The 21,848-nt window shown below is 45.6% G+C and overlaps 1 protein-coding gene across 1 annotated transcript in view; it reads left to right on the forward strand.

Annotated features, from left to right (window-relative positions):
* The first annotated feature begins 1,982 nt into the window (after nt 1–1,982).
* ENDOV (endonuclease V) overlaps nt 1,983–21,848 on the forward strand; it is a 54,725-nt gene continuing 34,859 nt past the window's right edge. The window contains exons 1-2 of the mRNA XM_072113561.1: nt 1,983–2,047; nt 21,177–21,278. Of these exons, the coding sequence (XP_071969662.1) occupies nt 1,983–2,047; nt 21,177–21,278 (167 nt within the window). The remainder of the gene's footprint in view (nt 2,048–21,176; nt 21,279–21,848) is intronic.

The following is a 21,848-nucleotide window of genomic DNA, read 5'->3' on the forward strand; positions in this document are numbered from 1 at the left end:
CCTTTCAACGAAAGCCCCAAAGGGACGTCTGTGCATACAAGCTCGTGACCTCCTTTTTTCTGATGTTACGTGCGTCACTCACCCCCCACCTGTTAGTGTTATCAAGATTGAATAACCAAATCCCCCCCCCCTCCCATCTCCCCCTACCCCAAAGTGTTGATGTCACCCGAAGTTCCATTCAGTCCCTTGCTTATACAGTCCCCCCCCCCCAGGGTCCATCCTTCTCTTCTACTCATCCCATATTCCGCCAGCCCACCGTTATTTCTCCCTGTTCCTGACTCCCCTCCCCCTTCACGTCAGATGCAGGGCATAGGTATAAAACATATTCAACTGATAATATTAATAAACTGGTAACAGCAGTACCTTAAAGGGGTTGTCCGAGTTTAAAAAAAAATATATATGTGGCCGGGAGCGGGGTTACTAAAACAATAAAGATGTACTTACCTCACGGTGCCCTCCCGTATCCAGCGCTGCTGTCGCTCCGGTCCGGGGGCCATGTAAACAAACATGGCCGCCGGAGCAGCGCTGCATTCAGCTTCCGGCCGGATGCGACAACCTTCCGGTCCCCATACACAATGCTGTGTATAGGGATGGATAGGCGTACCCGGCCACGGCCGGCCGGAAGCTGAGTCCAGCGCTGCTCCGGCGGCCATGTTTGTTTACATGGCCCCCGGACCGGAGCGACAGCAGCGCTGGATACGGGAGGGCACCGGGAGGTAAGTACATCTTTATTGTTTTAGTAACCCCGCTCCCGGCCACATATTTTTTTTTTTTTTTAAACTCGGACAACCCCTTTAACTGAGAAAAATGTTAGTGTTATCAAGTGTCCCTTGCATTGCGCTGGTTCCGGGATCCCCGTGTCGGTTTTCCTGACCGCATCCAGGCCTCGCGGATCTCTAGATCTGCAGCGTCATGGGGAACTCGATGTTGGTCATTCTGGTCGTCCTCTTCTACATGTCTTCTGGAGATGTGTGCGCGTCTTCTTTCATGTAGCTGTAAGTTGTCGGTTGAAAGTTGCGCCACAAAAGTCTATGCTTCCAGCGGGTCGCTGAATTCATGTTGGACACCATCTTGCGTCTTAATACGTAGTACTGCCGGATAAGCTAGTTGGAAGCAGGCATTTTTTGCCGCCAATGCAGAGAACAGTGGGCTGAACAGCTTGCGTTTTTTCATCACCACCATAGAGAAATCTGCAAAAAGAAGGAGTTTTTAACCTCGTAAAAAGAGTGGGCCTCTCATATTCCGATATGCTCGCAGGAGCTCTTCTTTATCGGCATAGTTCAGGTATTTAGCAATTGCTTGCCTTGGTCGCGCTGTGGAGTCTGGCGCTGCCTCACCACCGTTGTTGCTGTTTGTCCCTGGGGGGCCTATTCGATGTGCCCTCTCCACCAGTCTCCGGGCGCCCACCCCAAGGGCCCGCGGCAGGTCTTCTTCAAACACCCTGCAAAGGGCACCCCCCGTGACACTCTGTGGGAGTCCCGCTAACCGCAGGTTACTGCGTCTAGACCTGTTTTCCAGGTCTTCAATACGGTCTGCCAGTGTGGTAGTTAGTCGTTCCAAGCGTTGTTGAGCAGATAACATGGCTGCCTCAGAGTCTTTCCCCTCTCTGAAACGCTCCTCGAGGCCTGTAAGTCGCGCCTCATGATCCTGCACCTTACCCTTCACTTCTGTGAGCGTGGCCTGTATGGCCGCCGTCAGTGTGCTGACCAGGTTCGGGGCGAGACATTTTGCCACTTCTTTCGCCAATTGCTGATAATCCACCTCACCCACCTGTGATCTTGGCGTATCTGGAAGGTAGGTTTCTGCGCTGGTTAGGTGCTGCGACTGCAGGGTCTCTTCCAGGTTCTCTGTGGTATGAGACTCCAGGGACGGCATTCCCGGGCAGGGATGACACGTGCTGTTGGTGTTCGGGCGGGGAGATGGGCACAATTTCTGGCCACTTCGGAGCAAGTACCGCTCCATAAAAGACTGTCCTCGATGTTATGTCGGAGGCTCTGTTAATACGGGCCTCCAAGCTGATTTTAAGGCTGGTCTGGAGTTATGTGCGGTGGGTTAAACGGAGCGCACTAACACGCGTCTTTCTCCATCAGTGCCGGAACCGGAAGTCAGCGGCGCATGTTTTTAAAAGGCAAGGTCACTTTCTGAAACCTCGCAACCTTGTTTGGCCGCATCAACAAAATGAAAAAAGCCTTTTCCACTTGGTGGGTGCATAGATCTCGTTTTAAGTCTATATGGGGTAGGTACCATTCTAGAGCACCTAAACTTCATGTATGGGACCACTACCTGCCACTCATAATTACGGCTTAAGAGACACCCACACCAGGACTGCACACACACACACACACACACAGAAAGACACTTCTCTAGGTCCCGTACTGGTCACCTGGACCCACACTATTTAAAGCTACTACTAGCACACAGACACTCACTGCCTATAGCTACTGCTAGCACAGACACTCACTGCCTATAGCTACTACTAGCACACAGACACACACACTGCCTATAGCTACTGCTAGCACAGACACACACTGCCTATAGCTACTACTAGCACACAGACACACACACTGCCTATAGCTACTGCTAGCACACAGACACACACTGCCTATAGCTGCTACTAGCACACAGACACACACACTGCCTATAGCTACTACTAGCACACAGATACTCACTGTCTATAGCTACTACTAGCACACAGACACTGACTGCCTATAGCTACTACTAGCACACAGACACTGACTGCCTATAGCTACTGCTAGCACACAGACACTCACCGCCTATAGCTACTGCTAGCACACAGACACACATTGCCTATAGCTACTACTAGCACACAGACACTCACTGTCTATAGATACTACTAGCACACAGGCACACACTGCATATACCTACTACTAGCACACAGACACTGACTGCCTATAGCTACTACTAGCACACAGACACTCACTGCCTATAGCTACTGCTAGCACACAGACACTCACTGCCTATAGCTACTGCTAGCACACAGACACACACTGCCTATAGCTACTACTAGCACACAGACATACACACTGCCTATAGCTACTACTAGCACACAGACACTCACTGTCTATAGCTACTGCTAGCACACAGACACACACTGCCTATAGCTACTGCTAGCACACAGACACACACTGCCTATAGCTACTACTAGCACACAGACACACACTGCCTATAGCTACTACTAGCACACAGACACACACACTGCCTATAGCCACTACTAGCACACAGACACACACACACTGCCTATAGCTACGACTAGCACACAGACACACATACTGTCTATAGCGACGACTAGCACACAGAAACACATTGCCCATAGCTACTACTAGCACACAGACACTCACTGCCTATAGCTACTACTAGCACACAGACACTCACTGTCTATACCTACTACTAGCACACAGACACTGACTGCCTATAGCTACTGCTAGCACACAGGCACACACTGCCTATACCTACTACTAGCACACAGACACTGACTGCCTATAGCTACTGCTAGCACACAGACACCGCCTAAAGCTACTACTAGCACACAGACACACATTGCCTATAGCTACTACTAGCACACAGACACTCACTGTCTATACCTACTGCTAGCACACAGACACTCACTGTCTATACCTACTACTAGCACACAGACACTGACTGCCTATAGCTACTGCTAGCACACAGGCACACACTGCCTATAGCTACTGCTAGCACATTGACACACACTGTCTATACCTACTGCTAGCACACAGACACTCACAGTCTATACCTACTACTAGCACACAGACACTGACTGCCTATAGCCACTACTAGCACACAGACACTGACTGCCTATAGCTACTACTAGCACACAGACACTCACCGCCTATAGCTACTGCTAGCACACAGACACTCACCGCCTATAGCTACTGCTAGCACACAGACACTCACCGCCTATAGCTACTGCTAGCACACAGACACACATTGCCTATAGCTACTACTAGCACACAGACACTCACTGTCTATAGATACTACTAGCACACAGGCACACACTGCCTATACCTACTACTAGCACACAGACACTGACTGCCTATAGCTACTGCTAGCACACAGACACTCACTGTCTATACCTACTACTAGCACACAGACACTGACTGCCAATAGCTACTGCTAGCACACAGGCACACACTGCCTATAGCTACTACTAGCACACAGACACTCACTGCCTATAGATACTACTAGCACACAGACACTCACTGCCTATAGATACTACTAGCACACAGGCACACACTGCCTATAGCTACTGCTAGCACACAGGCACACACTGCCTATAGCTACTACTAGCACACAGACACTCACTGCCTATAGATACTACTAGCACACAGACACACACTGCCTATAGCTGCTACTAGCACACAGACACACACACTGCCTATAGCTACTACTAGCACACAGACACTCACTGCCTATAGATACTACTAGCACACAGGCACACACAGTTTTACAAAACCTAATTGCATCTCTTTAAAATGACAAAGAACTGATGCTGGCACGTTGGTTTTGATTAACCACCTAATCCGCCCCCTTGGTCATGTGGGAGGGGCGTGGCTACATCTGAATCAAGCTGGAAAATTGGGAACATATTTCCTAATTATGTCATGTCTTCTTCCATGGGTCTCCTGAGAGGAAGATATGCCCACACATTTCCCTGCATATATTAACAAATCCAACAATACCAAACCCCATTATGAAATGTCATCCCAATGTAATAGCCATTTTCTGAGCTCCCCAAACCCAAAATCCTTGGTGCTTGACACCACAGAATAATCAGAGGATGCTGATCACAGATTTGTTGAACAAAAATTGAGATATTTGATTTCTGACCAGGTTTTCTTTAACCCCATAGCGCAATAAGACGTACCCTTACGTCTTGCTGCGCATGGGGGAGTATGAAGAGGGCTCACGGGGTGAGCCCTCTTCATACTCACCGGGCATTTGCTTCATAATGAAGCAAACGCCTGTCGCTAACACCCGCAATCGGTGCTTGCACTGAACGCCGTTGTTAACCCTTTGATCGCCGCCGGCAAAGCTGCTGGCGGCATTAAAGAGCCGGCAGCGTGTTTGCGCCGCCATCTTGGCTCCGATCGTCACTCCCCGTGATGTCACCGGGGAGCGGCGATCCGTTGTCATGACAGCCTGGGATCACACAAAGATCCGAGGCTGTCATGATCGAGGCTATCTATTACAATGTGCGATCTGCACATTATAATCGATGGTGTGCAAAATCCCCATATACTGCCATACTGTAGTATGGCAGTGTATGGTAGGATCAATCAGACAACCTAGGGTTAAAGTACCCTAGGGAGTCTGAAAAATAGTAAAAAAAATAAATAAAAAAACGTAAAAAAAAAAAATTATATTAAAAAAACATAAAAATTCAAATCACCCCCCTTTCCCTAGAACTGATATAAATGTAAATAAACAGTAAAAATCCTAAATCCTAAAAATCGCCGCGTCCGAAAATGCCCGATCTATCAAAATATAATAACCGTTTTTCACTGCGTTTTACCCCGTAGCGGAAAATAGCGCCCGAAGTCGCAAATTGCATTTTTTAGCCATTTTGAAAAATAGAAAAAATTCTATAAAAAGTGATCAAAAGGTCGCACAGTCCTAAAAATAAAAGCGTTGAAAACGTCATCAGAAGTCGCAAAAAATGACACCACCCACAGCTCTGTAAAATAAAGTCTGAAAAAGTTATTAGCGCAAGAACACTGTAAAAGGAAGAATTTTTTTTCTGTACAGGAGGTTTTCATTTTTGTAAATGTATGAAACCACTATAAAACCTATACAAATTTGGTATCCCTGTGATCGTATTGACCCAATGAATGAAGTAGATCTGTCATATGGGGCGCACAGTGAAAGCGGTAAAAACCAAGCCCACAAGAAATGGCGCAAATGTGTTTTTTCATAATTTTCCCTGCATTTAGAATTTTTTTCCCGCTTCCCAGTACACGGCATGGAATATTTAATACCATCACTACGAAGTGCAATTTGTTACGCAGAAAATAAGACATCACACAGCTCTGTACATGGAAAAATAAAAAAGTTATAGATTTTTGAAGGTGGGAAGTGAAAAATAAAAACGCAAAAACGAAAAAGGGCCTGGTCCTTAAGGGGTTGAAGTACTATTTTACCATATTCTAATGCAGCCATTGTAAGACACATGGCAAACCAAGAGGGGCCTGGAGTCACAAAGTCTGTATGGATTAACTATTTTATTCATGGAACAGGGGACACACAGGACAGTTTGTCTACGGGCCAGGTGCTAATTACGTTACCTTATAAGACAAAGGAGATTTCCTCTGGGAAAGAGGAACCAATAATTTATTTCACTTACCAGGTAAAAAGCCTGTAACCTTTCTTGTTGTGAAATATTAGTACAGGAGGTTTATTCTTAAGCTGAGTTTGTATGTAAGTCGGAACTGTATATTTTATAATTGTAGCTCCAGCCAGAATTTTGTTTGATCTCTGTGACAATTGGATTTTGGATTGTTGGATTGTCAGAAGAACCAGGATTATCAATAAACCTTCATTACGGACACCTGTGATAATTGTTATAGCTGTTTATTGTAGCCTAAGGGTGGTGACACACATGGCGTTTTTAGGCCGTTTTTGGGGCGTTTTTAGTAGTGCGTTTTCAGATCGGAAAAAAATGCATGCGTTTTTGACCAGTTTGATTTAAGATAATTGGTCAAACCTGTCAAAAAGGCATGCGGATTTTACGATCAGAAAACTAAAAACCACCTAAAAATGCGATATGTGTCACCACCCTTAGGCTAAAGTACAGTAACTTAAAGATTAGCAGAGATCTAGAAAACTGCAAGGAATTGATACAAAAAGTAGATTGGAAAGTTGTATAACTCTTAATAATACAAACAATTACATTAACCCCTTAACGCTGAAGCCACTTTTCACCTTCCTGACACGGCCCATTTTTTAAAATATGACATGTGTCTATTTAAGTGGTTATAACTTTGGAACACTTTAACATATCCAGTTGATTTTGAGATTGTTTTTTCATGACACATTGTACTTCATGTTGGTTGAGAAACTTAATCAATATGTTTAGTATTTATTTATGAAATAAATGGAAATTTGGCAAAAATTTTGAAAAAACCAATGTTTTCCAAATTCAAAATTTTCTACTTTTTGGAAAGTTGGTCATATCGCTAAAATAACTTGCTAACTAACATTTTCCATATGTCTGCTTTAACTTGCCATCATTTTTCAAAAATCTTTTCCTTTTTTTAGGATGTTAGGAAGCTTATAACTTTAGGTGCAATTTTTCAGATTTTCATGAAAATCATCAAAACCTACTTTTGGAGGGTCAATTTAGTTAGAAGTGACTTTATAAGGCCCACATGACAAGAAACCCCCACAAATGACACCATTTTAGAAACTACACCCCTCAAAATATTCAAAACAACCTTTGGGAATTTTGTTAACCCTATGAGCGTTTCATGAGGGTGGAAGATAAATGAAAGTGAAATTACAGAAATGTAATTTTATCTTACTATAGATTCATTGAACACTAAAATTTGCACCTTCACAATGGGTTAAAAAGGAAAATGCATTTTACAATGTTTAGGGCAATTCCTCCTGAGCATGCCAATACCCATTTTGTCACTGTACCCCGCTGTACGGACACAGGGGGGCACTTGGAATGGAAAGAGCGTTGTTTCGTTTTTGGAGGGCAAATATGGCTGAAAAAGTTTTCATGTGACAGAATGCATTTGGAGAGCCATAATGGTACCAAAACAGAGGAAAGCCCCAACATGAGACACCATTTTGGAAAGTACACCCCTTGGAGAGCTTAGCAACGTGTAATTTGTGTATTTCCCCCAACAGGTGTTTGATTCAATTAGGCCCCAAAAGGGGAAAAAGGTGAAAATTTTCTCAAAAAAGTCACTTTTACCCCAAATTTTTGTAAGCCACAAGGGATAAAAGATGAAACAACCCCCATAAATGTGTAAAACTATTTCTCCTAATCACAGAACTGCACCACTTTTGCATATAAAGTGTTGTATGGGTACGCAGTGAAGCTCAGAAGGGAAAGAGGGGCTTTGGCCTTTTAGAAGCCAGATTTGACAATCATCCTTTACATGTGTCAGGATGCATTTGGAAAGCCCTAGTGGTACCAAAACAGAGGGGAACCCCAACAAGTGTCACCATTTTGGAAAGTGCACCCTTTGGAGAATTTAGCAAGGTGTAATATGTGTATTTTCCCCTACAGGTGTTTGTTTCAATTAGGTCCCTAAAAGGAAAAAGATGAACATTTTCCCAAAAAAGTCACTTTTACAGCTAATTTTTGTATCCCATAAGGCATTAAAGATGAAACAACCCCCAAAAATGTGTACTAGCATTTCTCCCGAGTATAAAATTGCCCCACACATGCAAATAAAATGTTGTATGGGTACGCAGTGAAGCTCAGAAGGGAAAGAGGGGCGTTGGCCTTTTAGAAGCCAAATTTGACAAACATCCTTTACATGTGCCAGGATGCATTTAGAGAGCCGTAGTGGTACCAAGACAGAGGGGAACCCCAACAAGTGTCACCATTTTGGAAGGCACACCCCTTAGAGAATTTAGCAAGGTGTAATATGTGTATTTGTCCGTAAAGGTGTTTGATTTCATTAGGACTTAAATAGGAAAAAGGTAAAAATTTTCCTATAAAGGTCATTTTACCCCTAATTTTTGTAAGCCACAAGGGATAAAAAAATATAATAACCCCCCAAAATGTGTAAACCTATTTCTCTCGAGTGTAGAAGTACCCCACATGTGTATATAAAATGTTGTATGGGCGCACAGTAAAAGTAAAGGGGGATGTTTGCCTTTTAGAAGCCAAATTTGACAGAAATCTTTGACATGCATTTGGAGAACCCTAGTGGTATAAAACGGATAAGAATCCGAAAAAGTGTCCCTAATTTTCGAATGTACACCCCTTAGAGAATTTTGCAATGTGTTATATATGTATTTGCCCGTACAGGTAAATGATCCAATTAGGCCCTAAACATTAAAAAGGTGAACATTTTCCTATAAATGTCACTTTACCCCTAATTTATGTAAGCCACAAGGGATAATATATTAAATAACCCCAAAAAAGGTGTAAAACTATTTCTCCCGAGTGCATAAGTACCCCACATGTGTATATAAAATGCTTTATGGGCGCACAGTAGAGGAAAAGAGGGATGTTTGTCTTTTAGAGGCCAAATTTGACAGAAATCCTTCACATGTGTCAGGATACCTTTGGAGAGCCGTAGTGGTACCAAAACAGAGGAAAACCCGAAAAGTGACCCTAATTGTTGAATATACACCCCTTGGGGAATTTAGCAAGGTGTAATATGTGGTGTAGGGTAATACACTTGGTGAAATGAGCATTTTGAACATATAGGTGGTTTCCAAATATGATGTGCAATGGAGTCCAAGATGGAAAATGCAATTATTTCTGGAGAGTTCAGTGCCCGTTATGTGGCGCCCCTTATGAAATAATGGAGGGGTATAGGGAGCAATGGGACATAACAGTTGTTACAATTATTAATTTTACCGAAAATTAATTCACAACAGGTTGGGCGTGAATTATGAATGTGTTGCGTATAAGGAGGTAGAATATACCAGGTGACCAACTAAACTTTTGTCACTCTGGAGGTGTCGCAGGTCTCTTAGTAGTATGTAGTGTCCATCCTTAGTATATAGTGTCCATCCTAACTCCTCTTTTGGAACAGACTCTTTATTGAGTCCTACCATTACAAGCAGCAGAATTCACCGGGAAAATGCTGTCCTGGCAAAACACGGGAACATCTGAACCAGAGGTACTGGGGCCCTGTCCTTCTTGTCCCAGTATTAGTTTCCTAATATCTTCCTCTTGAAAACGGAGAAATCATACGGCAGGACCTGCACATTGGAACAGCTCGTAAGAGTTGTACAGCATAATCTGAACAATGTGCACGGCCAGCGCTTTTGTACCAAATCTTCGTTTTTCGTAGGGAAATTATTGCCAAGTGTTGCTCTTATTCACCCTAGCGATGCCCATTGTGACAAATACTGTTGCTTTTGGCTGGACCAAATCGACCAGCCAATAGCGGCAAACATGGACAGAGGGGGGAAACAAAACCCCTCTGGACCGCAAAGCACAATTGGTGGCTGTCAGGAACAGCCGCCACCCTGCCCCGATCACCGTGTCTACAGACATGGTGATCGGTATTACTGACGTCATAAGTAAATTCGCTGCTATTGGCTCGTCTGAATTGATGAGCCAATAGCAGCGATCATGTGGGTGGGACGTAACCCTTCTGTTCCATGGGGCAGGATGGATGGCCGTCAGGAACAGCCGCCATCTTGCCCCGATCACTGTGTCTGAACCGTGTTGGCAAGTCACTACCCGCCGCACCGTTCTATAACAACGCGCATTGGGAATAGGCTATACAATCTTTATTTTTTAAGCAATTTAGACAAATAAGGGCTTATTTTTTGCGAGACGCGATGCACTGTAAAAAAAACTTCATTTTAGTGGGTATTTAGCTTATTGAAGCAATTTTATTAACTTTTTACGTGTGGAGGAAAATAAAATCATCAATTCTTGTTTTGGATTTTTTGCATTTTTTTTGGGGGGTGTTCACTGTAGCATAACAATAATATATTATCTTTATTCTACGGATCACTACGATTACGGTGATACCTCATTTATATAGTTTTATTTTATATTTGTCCAATTTTATTGAAGGAAAACTAGAATAGAAAAAATTGCATTTGTTTTAGTATTGCCATTTTTATAGCGGCATAACTATAGTATTTTTGGGTTGACGGAGCTGGTTGTAAGCTTATTTTTTGCGAGACAAGATGTTCTTTTCATTGGTATCATTTTTGTGATTGTAACTTTTTCGGATCACTTTTTAGAACATTTTTTGTAAAGCAATTTGATAAAAAGTTTTAATTTTTGGCAAGTTTTTGGGGTTTTTTTTTTACCACGTTCACCGAGCGGGTCCAATTATGATTAGGATTTATTGTACAGATTGTTGCGGACGCAGCGATACCAAATAAGTGGGGTTTTTTTTGTGATTTAGTGTTTTTATAGTTTATTGCTTGTGTACAGGGAAATGTGGTGTTTGGGGGGACTTTCACTTTCTTTTATTATTTATTTTTATTTAAAAAAAAAGCTTTATTTATTTTTTTTACTTTTTTTACAGTTACTGACATCTAAGCTTGAACAAGTGATCTTCTGATCACTTGTTCAAGCTTTTTTACAGGTTACACAGTGCAATACAGATGTATTGCACTGTGTAATGTAAGACACTGAGCATGCTGCGCATGCCCAGTGTCTTACAGCCGGGTCCTGCCAGAAGGCACGGACCCGGCTTCCGGATCAAGATCGCGCAGCCCCGGGCACCGGCAGTCCCGGGGCTGCGATCGGAGCTGCGGACCCCCCCGGTGAGCGCCGCGGGGGGGTCCGATTGACATTTAATTGAATTTAAATGCCTCTAACACGCCGCGGGCGCGCTGACCGCGGCGTGTTAGAGGCATTTAAATTCAATTAAATGCATTTAAATGCATTTAAATTCTATTAGGGGTTAACACCCGCGATCGGAGAAATCTCCGATCGCGGGTGTTAGAGGCGGGTGTCAGCTATAATATATAGCCGACACCCGCAGCTTCTGGCGCCGGCTCCGTTTAGGAGCCGGCGCCAGAAGCTTGACGTAATAGTACTGCATTTTGCGGGAAGTCACCTCCCGCCATGCAGTACTATTACGTCAAATGTCGGGAAGGGGTTAACTTGCTGAAATGGGACAACCCCTTTAATTATATTCAGAGATCCGTTTGTAACTAGGGGTCGTCTGTAGGTCGGGTGTTCTTAAGTAGGGGACTGTCTGTATCTAGTGTTGTTTCCCATTGCTTCAGGGGATGTGAGAAGGTAGACATCATGTTATTGGTAATAGGAATGAATGGGGGTCATTTACTACAGGCCCGATTCGCGTTTTCCCGACGTGTTACCCGAATATTTCCAATTTGCGCCGATTTTCCCTATATTGCCCCGGGATTTTGGTGCACGCGAGCGGATTTTGGCGCATCGGCGCTGGCATGCACGTGACGGAAATCGGGGGGCGTGACCGAACGAAAACCAGACGGATTCAGAAAAAACGCATTTAAAAAACAAAAAGTGTCGCCGAGCTCGCATTTGCCTTCACCAGGAATAGGCCATTGAACTTGAGTGCATTTCAGCGGACTTCAGCGCAGCAGCGCCACTTGGTGGACGTCGGAGGAACTACCTTAGTGAATCGACCGCAGAGAAAGCGCCAATGGATCGCGAATGGGCCGGGTAAGTAAATCTGCCCCAATGAGTCTTTTCCATCCCTGATTAATTAGGTTACCATCCCTCTTTCTTTGTCTCCTCTGTTGCAGGTGTTAATCCTCTCACATTAACGTCTATAAAATGCAGAATAAGTCACAATGATTTGCTAAATCTTAATGGATATATTTTTTACTTTTTCTGTAGATTAGGCGTGAAGACTTTGTATTCAGAGTTGGAGGGATGAACATTTAGCAAAAAAATGGATGATAGATTTGTCTATACACTCAGGAGCTCATTTACTTGCCCGGCCCCTGGAGTTCCCCGGAAGTGCATTGTCTGTGTATAATGCCCTGTGCCGCGATTCACTAAGATCGTGCGCCCGATATCCTGCATGTGTCGCTTCCCCTCCCGCTCTGGCGGAATTCACCTTGTTCCTGGTGTATGTAAGTGCATTGTCTTGCGACACAATTTGAAAGTTAAATCCCACATTCAGTCCAAATCTGTCGGATCGTCCAACGGCCACGCCTCCTAAATTGTGTCGCATGGAAGCAGCGCAGCTGTGGCAAAAAACGATTGCGCTTGACACAATTTCAGCGCAGACACTAGTTAAATAAAATCCCAGAGAGCAGCGCAAAGTCCGACGAAAGTGAGCAGCGCGACCCTTAGATAAATAAGCCCCTGTGTGTCAGGTACCTGTCATCCAGGCTACGGAAAGCAGTAGCTACTCTTGTGATTACAGCAGAGTGACCCTGTGTCTATGACTATTCACCCAGGGCCGCATCTGCTCTCTGCATCGGACCTCTGATTGCACCAAATACAGACTTGCCAATAGCTGGTAAGTCCGTACTACTCAAAAAATCACTACCGAAAAAAACACTGCGCGGGTGCAGGGGAAAATCTAACTCTACACATCACTGCTAAAGAGCGGAGGAGGCAGCAGGAGCTGTACCCTGGTCCTTATGCTTTGGTTGCACTGGAGCTATAATTTTTAGCTGACTGGATCCAGAAGGCTGGACAATGCAGGACTCCACAAGGAGTTGCTGGACATTGCTGAAAAAACGGGACAGTCCCTCCAAATCCAGGACAGTTGCATCATAATACACAGCTGGAGCAGAGGAAGAAGAGATGAGGAGTGCTACTAGGGAATGTGAACTGCCGAATATGTGGGGTTTATTTTTTTTATTAATTTGAAACAAGGAAAAGAGGATGAGTGGAGGATCACAATATGAGGGGGAGATAAGGGGGGGGGGGGGGAGAGGGTTGAGAGACCACAAGGTGAGTGGGGGCCACAATATGAGGGGGGATGAAAGACCACAAGGTGAGTGGGGGCCACAATTTTAGGAGAAGATGAGAGGTCACAACATGAGGGGAAGATGAGAGTAATGTGTACTCTGTTCATGTGTTCTTGGAGCAGTCACACACTAGTCCTGGGGTGGGATCTTGCCGTCTTCTTCCCCGTACATGAGGAAGAGGAGCACAGGCGCTCTTACCCGTGAGACCGCGGTCTGTGATTGTAACGCATGCAGGAACTGAACCGCTGCAGGCTGACATCATTATTCGTCACCTGTGCTGCGGCTATGAAGAACATATCAGGAGGAACAGATATATATATTTTTAAAGGGAACCTGTCATCAGAAATTGACCTAATAAACCACTACCAGTATGTTGCCAGGCAGCTGAACACCTTCCAGATCATGTTTCTTTCTGAAGTCAAGCTCTCTCTTCCTCAGAAAGCCCACTTCACTGTAATTGATGCTCCTGTATCCAAAGACAACACTAACCAGATCTCCTAAAGTATGATGCACAAAACTAATCACAGAGCAGGAGGCGTCTAGAGTTCTCCACTTTAATTTCAGTGTTAGGCCCGTTCCACATTTGCGAGTGTGATATGATGAACTCGAATCACACTCGCAACGCATTCTGCCAGGATCGCACGTGTCAATTCACTCCCGCGGTGCAGCGTTCGGGCCGTGCGATCCCAGCAGCATGCGCTGCGAGTGTGATGCGAGTTCAGTGTGGAACTCTCCACCTCTTTGACTTTATACAACCAATTTACATCTCACTTCAGAGTTGATATTATAGATGATGCCACCGCACTGGGCCATGAAAGAAACGTAAACTAGAAGGTGTTACACTACCTGACAATATACTGGTAGTGGTTTACCAGTTTAGGCCAATTTCTGATGACAGGTTCCCTTTACATATTGTCTATTGGGAACAGCACTGGGGCATGAGTGCAGCACTGTGACTACTAGAGGGAAGCACTGGCTATTGGGGCCTGCATTGTGACTACTTGGGGATAGCACTGGCTACTAGGGCAAAGGGGCAGCACTTGCTACTGGGTCATGGGGGCAGGACTGTGACTACTAGACGGAAGCACTGGGGCCCTCATTGTGACTACATAGGGGCAGCATTGGCTACTGGGGGCCACATTGTGACTACTTTAGGGCAGCATTGGCTACTGGGGGCTGCACTGTGACTGCTTGGGGAAGGCATTGGCTACTAGGGCATGGGGGTAGCACTGTGACTACTAGAGGGAAGCACAGGCTACTGGGGACCTCATTGTGACTACTTGGGGGCATGATTGACTACTTGGGGGAAGCATTGGCTTCCGGGGGCAGCATTGTGACTACTTGGGGACAGCATTGGCTACCGGGGGCCGTATTGTGACTACTTGGGGGCAGCATTGGCTACTGGGAGCCACACTGAGACTCTACTGGGAAAGGGGGCAGGACTGTGACAACCTTGGGGTTGAACTGTGGCTACGGGGGACAGCACTGGTTACTGAGGCAGCATTGGCTACTGGGGGAATCACTGTGGCTTCTGGAGGCACCCTTTGAGTACTGGGGGCATCACTGTGGCTTCTGTTGGAAGTACTGTGACTACTTGGGTGAGTACCTGGCTACTGAGGGCAGGCACATTGACTATTGCCACTGTAGGGCACTGGTGGACCCTGGGCCCCATAGTCCAGCCCTGCATGTCAGATAGATAGATACAACACAAGATAGACATAAGATTATGGGTAGATCAATGATTTGTCAATAAAATTATAAAAACTGACATTCTGACGGTAGTGTGAACGTAGCCCAACTAGAGAAGTTCTAATAATTTGTTTTTGCATATATAATAGATTCAGTTTTTTCCCTCAGTCTATAATGTAGTTATTGAAAAATGCAAAATTTTTTTAAAAAGCTGCACTCAACTAAAACCTAGGAATACGGCCATACTGTGTACAGCGCCACCTATTGGGATATAGGTCTATTCAGTATGATGTTTAGATGTGCGCCCTCTATTGGTCGCCTGCAGTACATGTGTTGTTAGCCCCATGCAGCGCCCTCTATTGGTTTCTTGCAGTACATGTGTTGTTAGTCACCTGCAGCGCCATCTATGGGGATATAGGAATATACAGTATGATGTTAGATGTGCGCCCTCTATTGGTCGCCTGCAGTACATGTGTTGTCAGCCCCATGCAGCGCCCTCTATGGGGATATAGGAATATACAGTATGATGTTTGGATGTGCGCCCTCTATTGGCAGCCTGCAGTACATGTGTCGTCAGTCACCTGCAGCGCCCTCTATTGGGCTTATTTCTCCAGGCTATTTTTGTATTTTTCTGTCAATTGTTTCTGAAAGGAATAATTCTGTGTATCATTGTCGCTTTCCTCCAGGGTTCCCTGTACAATAAGCGACACAGGGCCTGGATCTGTAGCTCCATGGTCATCCAGCTGTGTCCACACCTTCTCTCTCCTCCAGTACTCTCAGGTCCAGGATGTGTTTTTGAAAATAGAACGGATCATGGAATGTCCTGGGCAGGGGCGTAACTACAGCCGTAGCAGCCGTAGCAATTGCTATGGGGCCCACCAGGAACAGGGGCCTGTATTCGGCGCGTGTCCTTGGCAACTCTTCTGCCCCTGGCTGTAGTTATGCCCCTGGATGTAATCAGCAGAGCAGCGCAGGGATACACAGGGTTAATTAAGGGGCTGGCACCTTCTCCGAGGGGAGGAGACTGTCTGCCTGCAGCCAATCCCAGCGGTGAATGTCAGCAGATTCATACAGAGGAGAGAAGCTTCAGCACCTGAAGAGATGAAGGAGTCAGCAGCTGAGTCCTCCCTCCCCCCAGTGTCTCCGCTCACTCTGCCTTAACCCCTCAGTGTCCTGTGTGCAGCTGTGAAGCTCTCCTAATGGCCCCCTAAAACACCCCCCTGCATCATCCCCACATATCTTTCCCCACCACTGCATTTCTACATTCATGTGAGGTTCTGCAGCAGCTGAGATATGTAATAGTTAGGACCAAGGATACTGGTCCAAGTCAGTAATAAATGTGGCGCAGTAACAGCCCCTTTATGTGCACATGTTGGGTTGGTGCATGTATTGGGGGGTTCTGCAATGGTTGGCACATTTATTGGGGGGGTTCTCCGGAGGCTGGCACATGTATTAGGAGGTTCTGCAGCAGCTGGTGCATGTATTGGGAGGTTCTGCAGTGGCTGGCGGGTGTATTGGGGGGTTCTGCAGCAGTTGGTGCATGTATTATTAGATTCTGTGTGGTATGATACATATATTGGGGGTTCTGCAGCGGCTGGAGCCTATATTGGGAGGTTCTGCAGCGGCTGCCGCATGTATTGGGGGTTCTGCAGCAGTTGGTGCATGTATTATTAGATTCTGCGTGGTATGATACATGTATTGGGATGTTCTGCAGCGGCTGCCGCGTGTATTGGGAGGTTCTGCAGCAGCTGGCACTTGTATTGGGGGTTCTGCCGCAGTTGGTGCATGTATTAGGAGATTCTGCGGGGTATGATATGTGTATTAGGAGGTTCTGTAGCAGCTGGTGCATGCATTGGGAGGTTCTGCAGTGGTTGGCACTTGTATTGGGGGTTCTGCAGCAGTTGGTGCATGTATTAGGAGATTCTGCGGGGTATGATATGTGTATTAGGAGGTTCTGTAGCAGCTGGTGCATGCATTGGGAGGTTCTGCAGTGGTTGGCACTTGTATTGGGGGTTCTGCAGCAGTTGGTGAATGTATTAGGAGATTCTGCGGGGTATGATACGTGTATTAGGAGGTTCTGTAGCAGTTTTCTCGTGTATTGGGGGGTCTGCAGTGGCTGGCGCATGTATAGGCGAGTTCTGCAGCAGTTGGTGCATATATTAGGAGATTCTGCGGGGTATGATATGTGTATAGGTTCTTCATCAGTTAGCACATGTATTGGGGGGGGGGTCTCCAGCAGCTGGTGGGTATATTGAGGGGTCTGCAGTGGCTGGCGCATGTATTGGGGGGTCTTTGGCGCCTGGCGTGTGTATTTGGCAGTTCTGCAGTGGCTGTCGGGTGTATTGGGAGGTTCTGCGGCTCCTGTTCCTGCTTATCAGTAGTTCATTGAAGTAAGAAGTCCACATATTTAACCCTTCCCCTGCTTTCTTGCAGCTAATGGCTCTTCAGACAAGCAGTGGAAGGGTAAAACCTCCTGACTAGTCGGTGATGAGGAGACACGGCCCATACACTGGTACTGAGCAGGAGCCACCATACTGATGGGTTCTCACCACCATCAAGGGTTTCCCTTATCTTCTTCCATTACGGAGGATAACAGAGATCAGCAGTAGATGGAAGTCTCTCCCCGACCATCATTTTCCATAGATTTAGGCACAGGACGGTAACTTCTGTCCTAATGCAGCAACCAGCATTATTATTACAGCTATTAATACAGGAGACGTAAAGTAAATAAACCTTCATCTCCTGCTGGTGTCCATTATTCTTCTCCATTATAGAAGAAGACAATGGAAACCCTTATGTAAAACTGGGCACCTGTGGTGGGAGGGGGGCTCCTCCCGAAACATTGCTATGGGGCCCACTCATTCCTAGTTACACCACTGGTCCTGGGTTTCCTTGGATTACAGGAGGAGGTGGAGGCAATGTGTCTCAGATTCCGCCAATTTCTAGCTGTAAAACACTTGTCTTTCCCTGCGCAAAATTTATGCCTGTGATGATGAATTCTGGTGCAATATAAGACTGTCGCTTCCGACTTTTAGTTGGTCTAAACTGTGCACCAGAAATTTGGGTGTGCGGTGATTTCACGCAAGCCACACCCATTTCTCGCAAAGGCCTAAGGCCACGCCCTCTTGAACGGACAAGTTGTGAAAGTGCCAAAAAAAGGTCTAAAAGCCTTGATAACTGTGGTGCAAGGCATTTTAGACAGTGTTTATGGCACAAAAGCACCAGAATTGTGGCCAGAGTGCTTTTATAAATACCCCCCATTGTGTGATTGGGTTGAGCCTTTCAATCGTGCGTGAACGTAACCTTAATTAAAGTTTATTTGGCCTTATTTAGGGGTGAGGGACGTGTGGGGGCGCCGGGCTGCCTGGATGTTGTCAGAGGTCCTGTAAACAAACGGGGGCCGCCGCTGCTGGCGCAGGATACCGGAGCAATGGAGGAGGTGATCACATGATCGCACCCAGGCCAGCAGTAATTTTTTAATAGTTGGACAACCCCTTTAATGTCGGTGCTTACCACTGCGCCCTCTATTTGAGATTTATAGTAATGACTCCTCTCCATTCTATGTGCTGCAGGGATAACAGTAAGTGTCCGCAGCGCCATCTATTGGGGGGATATAGGAATATACATTATGATGTGTGAAAGTGCGCCCTCTATTGGCTGCCTGCAGCACGTTTCGTCAGTCACCTGCAGCGCCATCTATTGGGGGGATATAGGAATATACATTATGATGTGTAAAAGTGCGCCCTCTATTGGCTGCCTGCAGCACGTTTCGTCAGTCACCTGCAGCGCCATCTATTGGGCTTGTCCTTGCTGTCAGTATATTAATGTTTACAATTGCGCCCAATACTGGAAGGTAAGAAGAGCGCAAGGGAAACTGAAAACGGAAGGTGAACCTAAAACATAGTGGGGGGAGGGGAGAGCGGGGAGACGCAGGCCGCTGCTTGCAAGAGCTTACAATCTATGAGATGAGGTCTCCTTGTAAGCAGGGGCGCAACTACAGCGGTAGCAGCTATGGCAGCTGCTATGGGGCCTTCAGTGTCAGAGGGCCCCGTCATCTGACCTGACACGCTAAAAAATGGAGGAAGTGCACCATTATATGCATATTATACTGCACATTGTACAGCATTATATGTATATAACTGTACATCCTCTACAGTACACAACATGGATCATTGGCTCAGACAAATGTCAGGGGAGAGGAAGGGGACAGCAGAACGGCAGGACCAGGGATCTCTCATCTCTACTCCCTGCCCTGTACTTCCCCATGTGCTCAGCAGCTACTAGGACAGATCTGTGTAAGTGTATAAATGCATGGAGCCGGAATGGGGCCCCGATCAGAAGTCTGCTATGGGGCCCTGCCTCCCCTGGCTACACCCCTGCTTGTAAGGCTAATTTCACACTGCTGTTTCCTACCTCCATTAAAAAAAAAGGTAAAGAACCTGAGGTTTTACGTATTAAAAATATTACTGACATCAATGTAAGTTTTATTTTATCCGTTACGTTCCATTTAGAGAGGGAGCCGTTATGCAGTGTTTTTTTTTCATGTTACCTCATGTATTGTCTTACAATCACATATGTATTGTATGTAACTAGAAACTTTACGTAAGCAACTAGCAACTAGCAAACCCTAGTACGTTGTCTTCCTGGTGTAACGTGTTGGTTAGCATTACAGCCTTGCAGCGCTGGGGTCCTGGGTTCTAGTCCCAGGGTCAACATCTGCAAAGAGTTTGTACGTTCTCTCATGTTTGCGTGGGTTTCCTCTGGGTCCTCCGGTTTCCTCCCACACTCCATAACATACTGGTAGGGTGATTAGATTGTGAGCGCCATTGGGGACAGGGACTGATTTGGTAAGCTCTGTGTAATCTGTGTGCGCTATATAAGTAAAGAATTATTATTATTTGTACTGAATGTGTATATTGTGTACAAAAGATATGGTACAATGTTGTATCATATGGTATTAAGTGATGTTAGTGACCTATAGCGCCCTCTATTGGACATGTACTTTCCTCCAATTTATTAATAATCTATATATAATGGCGCTTTATAAATAAAGATGATTGTTATAGCGCCCTCTATTGGACATGTACTTTCCTTCTGCTTATTAATAATCTAAATTGTTGCGCCCTCTATTGGAAGTTTCTGGTAATGTATTTGTTAGTGGGTGAAGGCAGTGACCTAGAGCGCCATCAGATGATTGCTTGCTCATCTCCCATTGTCGGGGAAGCAAAAAAAACAAAAAAACATTTTAAACAAAATAGTAAACTACTTAATCAATAAAAATGCCACATAAAACATATAGGAAGGGAAAACCACCACATAAACCCCACGTATGTGGCATCACCGCATCCGTAAAAAGCAGTACAATAAAACTGAAGCAGCAATGGACCCCCACAATGAACGGTGTATAAAAATATATTAAGAAACCACCAAAAATGAACATTTTTTTACTTGCTTCTAATCAGCACAATTGCGACAGTGCCCTAGAGCGCCATCTATTGGGCTTACACTTACTTACACTACTGACAATAGCGCCCTCTTTTGGCTGCGGTGACCTGTAGCGCTTGTATGTCCTGTCAGCGCAATGTATGTCGCCCTCTATTGGAAGTTAGAAGATGACGCTGAAATTCAAGTCATATGTGGGAATAACTGTGGCTCCATCTAGCGGTTTCACGGAGAATAACACATTCATTTCTACAATCGTTGTTTTTCGTTTTTATTATTAGACCTGATGCAATCCCCGGTAATAGCCGAAGATGCGCCGTACGGCATGACGTCACTTGTTCCTTAGCTGCAGTACCGCGGAATCACCAGTAGAGGGGGCGCCGGTTCTTAGTGGATTCGCTGCTGTCTCATGCGGATATTGAGTAACGCAGGAAGTGTGACCGGTGTGTTATCACCATGGAGGCGGCTGAGGAGACGGAGAGCCGAGCGCCTGGCCCGGCCATGGATGAGGAGATACTACAGGCATGGGAGAGGCGAGTGTTGCTGCTTCTAGTACACATTTTCTATCAGGCAATGCTGCGGGCAGCCTTCTCACCTGCTGCTATGGGTTGAAGGCCCCCACTATGTCACACGGCATGCTGGGATTTGTAGTTTTATAACGTACATTTGGAAATTTGTACTTTTTCTCCTCTAAGGTCACGACAACATAAAGCATGAAGGATCCAAAAACACTTGTATTGTGTTCACACTATCATCATCCTTAAAGTGACAAACACCAGTTGCACTTACACATAGATCCAGGCTGCTGGGGGTGTTACCAGACCCCCCTTTGGGCTGTAGCTTCACAGGCTGTTACACTGTCTCCCCACTCCTCTGTTCCAGCAACACTTCTCCCCTCCCTTTGCCTGATGTAATCTCACAGTAGCACAGCAAGCTTCAGCACACAGTGGGTGAGGGAAGTGTTCCTGCACAGTGTAACAGCCTGTGAATCTGCAGCATGAAATGGCTCTGTTAACGCCCCACAGAGCGCTTCAGGCTTATTAGCAGAGTTGTAAAAGTTGATTTTAGAAGGAAGGAGACCATGAATAACAAATACAAGATTA

The sequence above is a fragment of the Engystomops pustulosus genome, chromosome 6, assembly GCF_040894005.1.
Source record: "Engystomops pustulosus chromosome 6, aEngPut4.maternal, whole genome shotgun sequence".
Lineage (NCBI taxonomy): Eukaryota > Metazoa > Chordata > Amphibia > Anura > Leptodactylidae > Engystomops > Engystomops pustulosus.